This window comes from Peromyscus leucopus, chromosome 4 (genome assembly GCF_004664715.2).
Source record: "Peromyscus leucopus breed LL Stock chromosome 4, UCI_PerLeu_2.1, whole genome shotgun sequence".
Classification (NCBI taxonomy): domain Eukaryota; kingdom Metazoa; phylum Chordata; class Mammalia; order Rodentia; family Cricetidae; genus Peromyscus; species Peromyscus leucopus.
In genome coordinates, this window is record NC_051066.1 from 65,441,985 (window position 1) to 65,450,912 (window position 8,928).

General features: G+C 36.9%; 1 protein-coding gene across 1 annotated transcript; it reads right to left on the minus strand.

Annotated features, from left to right (window-relative positions):
- Positions 1-1,110: 1,110 nt before the first annotated feature.
- Positions 1,111-2,052, minus strand: LOC114685928 (olfactory receptor 4A5-like). Its single transcript, XM_028860565.1, has one exon. It carries the CDS (start codon positions 2,050-2,052, stop codon positions 1,111-1,113), a length of 942 nt encoding a protein of 313 aa, XP_028716398.1.
- Between the last annotated feature and the right edge of the window lie 6,876 nt (positions 2,053-8,928).

Sequence of the window (8,928 nt, forward strand, 5' to 3'; positions counted from 1 at the left end):
ATCAAAATAAATTAAAGTAGTATAGCAAAAGCTATAAATAGATGAGATTTTGTAACACAAATAGTAATATAGAATTAGTTGAAAGGCAAACCTACAGATTTCCACCAAATTGATTATATTAAGAAAACCATTTAAGATAAGTAAATCACATTTGTCCCAAGGGGAATAGCTCCATCTAATGCCTCCCTTCAATGCTCATCAATTATGCAGAAGGAGTGGTGGAAAGACTATCAAAGCCAGAGGTGGTGGATGAATTCAAGGAACAATGTTTTCCAGACACGGATGTATAAATGGATTCACAGAGACTGTGACGGCATGCACAACCTGTACAGAATCAAACCACACAATGTCCCAGTCCTGTAAAAAGAAAGTGGACACAAAGTTCCATACCTAACCAAGAATCTATATATAATTGATAACTCCTGGGAGAGGAAAGAAATATATTTTTTAATGCACTGTCACTAGGTATATGAGCCACACTCCAGGACAGGCCTCATGCCCAAGAGCAGTTAGCCCACAGAAAATGAACTCCAAGGGTTTATTTTGGTGTGTGTGTGTGTGTGTGTGTGTGTGTGTGTGTGTGTGTGTGTGTTGGGGGGGGTCATTCATCTTGTTTGGATTGCCATTTTTATCTTGTTTGGCTTTTGCTTGTTTATTTTTTTTATGTTTGTTTTAGGGACGGTTAGGAGGGAAAAGTACAGAGAGAGACAGAGAGAGAGGGAGGAAGAGAGAGACAGAGACAGAAACAGAGAGACAGAGAATATAGTTGATTGAAACAGGAAGAAGGATCTGGGATGAGATGGAAGAGAAGAAAAACATGATTAAAATACACTATTTGAAAAAAATTTGAAGTAAATTATTTATTGAAAATTTGACATGAACTAAAATATGCAACTCATCAAAAATAATTAAAAGGAATAGCTAAAAATAAATAACACTATAAGCAATTGTACTAATTATTTTTAAAAATCACAACAGAGAACAGTATTTACAAATAATATTTACAGTACTAGTATTTTCAAAACATCAAGGGCTAGTGAATGTTCAAGATGGAATACATACTACTAGAATTCATTCATCATTGTTGCCTAGTGCTTAGTAACATAAGCATCAAGAAGAAAGGCTTAATCTATTGGGACTTAATAACTTTTGCAGGAGTTTTCCTATAGAATTTTTCATCTCTGAATTCCTCAAAGTATATATTAAGGGATTCAACATGGGAGTGACAATAGTATAAAATACAGTAATGGCTTTATCAATAGGAAAACTAGAAACAGGTCTAACATACATGAAAATACAGGGAACAAAAAAGAGGAAAACCACAGTGATATGGGAGCTACAGGTGGACAGAGCTTTACGCCTTCCTTCCTGACTGTGATTCTTGAGGGATCTTAGGATGATTCCATAGGAGAGTAAGAGGAGGATGAAGATCACTATACACATGGCCCCATTATTGCCAATAACAGAGAGGCCAATGAAGTAGGTATCAGTGCATGCAAGTAGCAATAGTGGATAGATGTCACAGCCAAAGTGGTCAATGATATTGGGACCACAGAAAGGAAGTTTATACACAGCAAGAACTTGAAACAAAGCATGTGCAAAACCTCCCACCCAGGCCATCACTAAGAAAATGATACATACCCGTCGGTTCATGATAATCAAATAATGCAGGGGCTTACAGATGGCCACATAACGATCATAGGCCATTGCCACCAGAATGACAATATCAACACCACCAAATAAATGCTCTATAAAGAGCTGGCTGATGCATGCCTTGAAGGAGATAGTCTTTTTAACACGGAGCAAGTCTACAATCAACTTGGGTGAGATGGCAGTGGAATAAACAGCATCCATGAGTGACAGAGAGGCAAGGAAGAAGTACATTGGGGAGCCCAAGGAGGGGCTGACAATCACTGTCCCCACAATGAGCAGATTCCCCACCATTGTCACAATGTAGATGAGTAAAAACATAACAAATAATGCTTTTTGCCCAGCAGGATCCTGAGTGAAGCCCAGCAGGACAAACTCGGTGACATTGTTGTTCTGGCCCATTTAAACTTCTATCAGGCTTGTTTCAGAAAAGGAGCACAGAAGAACAGGGCCTGCCACAAATTGTGAACAAGACCATGATCCATTCTGTCATGATGTTGCACATGCTGTTTCTATAGTAGTTAACCAGTACTAGGCATTTAGTAAATATCTGTTGAGCTTCTCCTTGAAATAAGCTCCATGACTTTCTGCTAAAATCTCTAACTACTAGGTTTTTCTCAATATACAGAGGTATCTCTCTGCCCCATAATTTAAAAGTAGTTATTTAAAGCACATTACACCTTGGCATTGATAGCAGCAAGTGAACAGAGAAAAGGACTCTCCTTTAAGAAACCTGAAAATTATTGTGGCATTAAACCCAAGTATATCAACTAATAAAGAGCAAGACTTTGAGCTGATAATACCTGTGGATAATATTTTAAAAATTGAACTTGGGCAGTGCCCACAATAATACTGGTCCTCAAAGATCCATGCCAGTACTATTACACTGCTGTAGTATTAGGCATAGACACTACATGTCACAAGATAATTTTAGTCATCATACACATATCACTTAATCTAAAAAAAAATGTAGATTTTGAACTGCACCAAATTCTTCCAATATTATTAAGCACAATCACTTTATCTGACTCTGACATTTTAATAGTTACAGTTACATATGATGCTTTCTTATACTAATTAGTAACACAATTACACCCACCAGCACGTTTTTCACAAGTATTTTTACTTTACCTGAACTTATCCACTGTTCTTACCATGTCAGCATCAGCAGACATTTTACTTCTTCCAGAATTCTCAGGAAAAACTAGGCATAGAGACAGAGGGAAATAGAAACTGAATAGAGAGTCTGAATACTGAATACTGAGTGAATATTAAATGGTTAATACTAAATCTTAATACATTCCAGATGAGGAGGGGCCTCACATTGGAATTCATTGCCTGAATCCACAAAAGCAGAACACTCAAAGAAAATGCACAACCAGAATGCAAAAGTGTTGGTTGTGTTCATTTCCATGTCTCTGTTTGCATCCTGATAATCAAGAGGTTGGACAATATCGCACAGTCTTTCCCAGTCTCACAGTCTCTAATGGTCTGTAACTCTGTTACTTCTGCCCCCTTCCCTTTCTCTTCTGTTGTCATTTTTTCCTTTCTTCACATTTACACAATATTTCCAAGTTTAACATGGCTTCCTGAGTGATACAAATAATGGAAAATTAAATTTAAAAACTACTGTGACCAAATAATATCTCTAACTTTATTGTACTAAGTGTAGCAGGAAAGAATGTGAGACATACTTGGACAGAAAAACAGCAGTGATGAAAGCTGTGGACCGTGCAGCCACACACCTGGTTACAGCATGAAGACTATTTCTGTTGTGTCATCCTGATCTTGACCATCTTAGTAAGTTTCCCTCGCCTCTGTTTCACCATTTGTATCACAGGAACATCCATAATATCCATCTCCTAGAGGGGTAGGTGGTGTTCTTATAAATGCCTAAACCCCATCCAGCACATCAGACATCGACATCTCAGTGGTGGCTATGATTACTATTCTTAAATGTTTCACTGTGAGCACCCTCTGACAATAAGTCATGAGAATTTCTGTCCATTAACAGGAATATAGACATAGTCTGACTTAGAAAAAAAACAGCATATGTGTGCCTCATGAGCCACTTTATGAACTTGGATTCAACTCACATATCTTAGGAATGATTTGTTTTATCATATATAGTAATTCATTTATTACATGCAAAATATTATCAATATTTACCTGTGAAGGAATATAATTGGAGTAACAGCAAGCAAAATCCCATTTGCCCTGACTTGTCATCAAAAAGGCCATGTGCAGAGTCAGAGCAACTGTGGAAGCAATTGTGATGCAGCTTACACATGTCTCATTCACAATATATGCTTCCATCTGAGTCAGAACATCTATCATTGTCATTTTTAAGTTCCCAGCTGCCATAGGAATGCCTGTCACAGAACATACCGTTATCATATAACTTATGCCCAAGTCTGACTTCTACATTTTACTTCTACACAGTTCAGTTGCCTTCAATATTGATCAACATTGATTTTCACCAGGTCAAACATTCTAGAATCTTACATTATTATTTATGTAATAGAGAAAAAACAGAGCACATAAGCTACACAAAACTAGACATATATAATGTACATTACCTAGGGTTAATTCTATAAACACTGAAGAATAGTGTGACTGCTTTCATTTGGAACTACTGTTGATACACTTCCTGATAAATAATAGTATAATCAATTATTAAGAACACGTTTTTGAAAAATAGTCTTATATATTTAAATACTTTGCCATGCACTGAAATTCTATCACTCATAAAGAGGAGTAAAGTTATATCAGTTGACAAAACACAGATACAAGTGAAAATAAACACATTAGTCAATTTAACTCAGTATCAGAAGGAACATTGTTACATTTTCTCTCATTTGTGAGTTTTAGAATTTCAGGAGATACATGGAATCATACACTCACAGAAGACATGAGAGTGGAAGGAAAAATATGAGGGAAACTGTCGAAGTTTTAGTACCATATACAGTACTACACAATAGCAAACTAACAAACATATGTGGCAGAAGATGACACATTACTATATGTTTATGTTTTTCTCTATTTACATATACTAACATATTCATTGGACAATTTTAAGATACACACATGAAATCCAGCATCAATCAACTGAAATATAATAGATATTTGATCTTGTACACCTTAAGCACTTGTGAAGATACAGAATTTTTAATTTCCCTGTTTCAAATATCTGAAGTGATTATGCATCCATTTTAACAAAGCACACAAAACACAATGTCCCATAAAATAAAAATAAAAAATCACTGTGCTTTATAATACATAAAAAAAATTCACTTGTTATTTGGCCGAATGGAACATGACCATGCAATCTGCCCCCAAAAAATAGTAGTCTGTGACACTCATAGAAAATATACTTGTATTTTATGATTAATTTTAGCATCTTAATATTCCCAAGTTAGATACTTACTGTTAGAATATGTGACTTAAAATATCAGCTGTATTTCAATGTATCACAGGAATCTTTAGTTAGCATTCATTATTTGTGGCCTCATGGACTCACAACATGGCTCTAAATTTTCTTCCATAAAAATCAAAGGTTCTTTTTGCTGGTAGGGCTGCAACTATTTTGTGTACCTATGTGACTTCATGGAATACATGACATCATTTGAACATTATTCAACAGATGAGGAAAGAGCGCAAAGAGACTGTAGAAAACACATTTCCACAAAGTTTCCTATTATCTAAGTCTTTCAAAGATAATACCAAGTTAAATATATCCAAGTTAAAATTTATAATTCAATGTCAAAACTTACTCAAAAATGTAGGTGAATAATCTCACATTCTAAGAAATTTTCTTCATAAAAGTACAGAGGTATTATTTTCATGTGTATAAAAAGTCCACCAAATAATTAGAAATTGTTAATTCTCTTTATATGCTCATATTAATTACAAATTCACAACCCTACAATTAATTTATGAATTTTTCTTTTAGTCAGTTGTACGAAAGGCATCCCAAAGGTCTTGACTTTAAGAAAGTACAGCAGCATCCTTGTGTCTCACAAATAATCCAGATAATCAACATAACAAAATATGGTTTAAGTTACTGAAGCATTAATGGTGGAAGTTTCTCATGACTACTACCAGAAGTCTTCTTTTCCATCACTCAGATAGAATCTCTGTAAAATCCTTTCATTTCTTGTTTAAAAAAAAAAATTCCCTGTTTGTAGAATACTCCAGGAACTTGAAACTATCCACAGACTGTCATAATGATGAATAAAGCACAAAGATGGGATACATCAAGGGGTAAATACCAGAGGCTTCCTGAGTCATTTGGTCAGGAAAACATTTTTTTTTCCATTTATATTCACAATACTGTCTATGACTTTTTTGTACCATCACTATTTAAATAGATAAGCTTGTTAAAATATTTGGAACAAGTTCAAACAAGCTCATCTCTTTTGAACAGACTTCTTTTCAATAATCCCTAGAGGTAAAAACCTTGAATCTTGCCAAGAATGAGTAGCTAACAGCCAAGCTGATTTGAAATATGTATAATAAGAAAACAAATTTCCAGGTGTATTCATCAAGAGGCTATGAGCTGATATTGGAGTACGAAATATTTAAGTGATGTGGGTAACATTTAAAGCATCCTTGAAGAGGAAGCAACCTTAGTCCCCATTCCCAACCTCACCCCAGAAAACTACAGTCCTTCACTGATGGTCAGAGAGAATCTGCACAGCTGCTTTGAGCTGCAGAGTTTGAAGTGCAGTCTGTGAAGTTTGTACTTATTATCTAATTTTGGGACAGACAATATTTCTGCTATTTGGTAGTATGGAAGCTTTTGATGGAGGCCTTAATTATGTGAGAAAGGACTATAATGACTTTTGTTGTGTTCATTCAATTCTGTAATTACTATATATTAATTGAATGACTCTACTAGAAATTGTTATTTTTAAACAAAAAATAACACTGATTAAGATCTTCCTCTGTTATTGAGCTTGTGATTTAGTCATCTAACAAACATTACTGGGGTCCAGACCCTTAATAGTCTTTTCCCAGGGTCTGTAGAAAAATCTACAATCAGCTGAGGATCTAATCTTAGACAATATCAAATGAATCCACATACACAAAAACCTCTTTAGTCCATTCACCTTATTCTTCTATGTCAGTTCTCTCTATATACAGCTTTTTTTCCTGGTCTTATACTTAGCTCCTTTCTTGTCTGATTCTCTTTACATTTTTCTGCTGTTCTAAGTTGTATCTTAATTCTCCCATTTTAGTTCTCCCCACCTCAGTTCTTTCCCATCTAATTCTTCCCCATCAAGTTCTTACCATCTTAGTTCTTTGTGATCTTGTTCTTTTCCATCTAAATTCTTCCTATCTTAATTCTTTCCTAAACCTCTGAGGTTTTCAGTTATATACCCAAGCAATCAGCAGTATTCTGGTCAAGGCAAGGTCACCAGGCTTGAATGCATTCATGGTCAAAAGGAGGAGTGATAAAGTCCACACAAATAGCAGTGATTGTCAGCTGTCATTAGCAACCCAAACAGAAAGTGACTAATGGGAAAAGAATCTTTTAGGGTCTAAATTCGGTTAAGAGATCAGAAAAAGGGGAGATTACATATATATAGTGCTCAAACTATATTCTAGGAAGTGATTAGGTGAAATGTTAGGATTCTGTATATCACTGAGTAAAAATAAAACTCTGTGGTGGTATTGTGTTCCCCAAAATATTGTGCACCCTAATAAACTTATCTGGGGTCAGACACAGAACAGCCACTAGATACAAAGGCTAGAAAATGCTGGCACTCACTCCTTTAATCCTAGCACTCCAGAGATAGAAATCCCTCTGGATCTTTGTGGTTCAAGGCCACATTAGAACCGGCCAGGCATGGTGACACACACCTTTAATCCCAGGAAGTGGTGGTAGAATGCAGAAAGGTATATAAGGCATGAGGATCAGAAACTAGAAGCATTTGGCTAGTTAAGCTTTCAGGCTTCTAGCAGCAAAGTTCAGCTGAGAGCCATTCGGATATGAGGACACAGAGGCTTCCAGTCTGAGGAAACAAGATCAGCTGAGAAGTTGGCCAAGTGAGGTTAGATGTGGCTTGTTCTGTCTCTTTGATCTTCCAGTTGAAAGACCCTAACCCTTCAGGCTTACACCCCCCAAGCCCCAGGAAATGAGAAACTAAAAATCTAGTTCCAAGGGCAAGGTGACTCAATCATTGTTCAACCACCCCTACAATGTAACAATGTAAAAAGGTTTATGTTAAGAGATGTGCTCAAGTGTGACTGGGCTAGTTGCACGTGTTCCAGGAAGGACCACTGTGAGCTTTGTGTAAACTCCACTCCCGCCCTGATACCCCCCTTGAGGTTTCAGGAAGAATGTACATGTGGATGTGACTGTACCCACTCTGTGATCAGACCATGATCTTGTGAAACAAAATTGTGTGGGAATTGTAATCTTATGGCTTTTGTGGGTTTTTCCTTTAAAAGCCCCCATGTGGCTACAGTAAGATGCGGCTCCTGCTCTTAGGAGCAGAGTTTGCCCGTCTGTACAGTTTCTTCAATAAAAACCTCATGCTGTTGCATCAACTGGACTGGAGTCTGGTTTCTTGGGGCGCCCCCTCGAGAAGGTAGTACCCTGAGTCTGGGGTCTATCACAGTGTTCACCCCAATACTTGGCTCTGGGTTTGTTTTTATTAATAAGAACTTTTAAGATTCCTGCTACAAAACTCCCTTTTTTTCCCCCCCCTTTGGAGCCAAATCTGTCCAAGCTGCACCATTTTCTGGCAGGGCAGGGGAAGTGTACTTAGTAACTAGGCAACCTGAGTCATGGCTAGATGTATCTAGTATGTAAAAGCCCTTTAGTTCTGAGTTAATTGTTAAAGGGAGATTTAGAACAAAAACTAGCACTTGGAAGAAGGAAGGTTAAGCTTAATTAGCATATCCGCCTAACCTGGGTGGTTGTCTCAGTGTAAGTTTTTATCTTCCCTCAGGAACTAACAGATAGTCTGGATGCATATCTGTCTGCAATCTATTCATAGAAAGCTGGGTGGTGGTGGCACATGCCTTTAATCCCAGCACTTGGGAGGCAGAGGCAGGCGGATCTTTGTGATTCAAGACCAGCCTGGTCTACAGAGAGAGATCCAGGAAAGGTGCAAAGCTACACAGAGAAACCCTGTCTCTAAAAACAAACAAACAAAAATGTCTGGAAAGTATCTCAGATAAAATGTTTTCATCTGGAGATGGTCCTGGCCAGATGTTGCTAATGATGATAATTACAGAAAGGCCTGAAATTGGCTGTGTAACTGCCGT

Coding starts and splice junctions, on each gene's coding strand:
- LOC114685928 (XM_028860565.1), bottom strand. CDS start 2,052: ATGGGCCAGAACAACAATGTCACCGAGTTTGTCCTGCTGGGCTTCACT.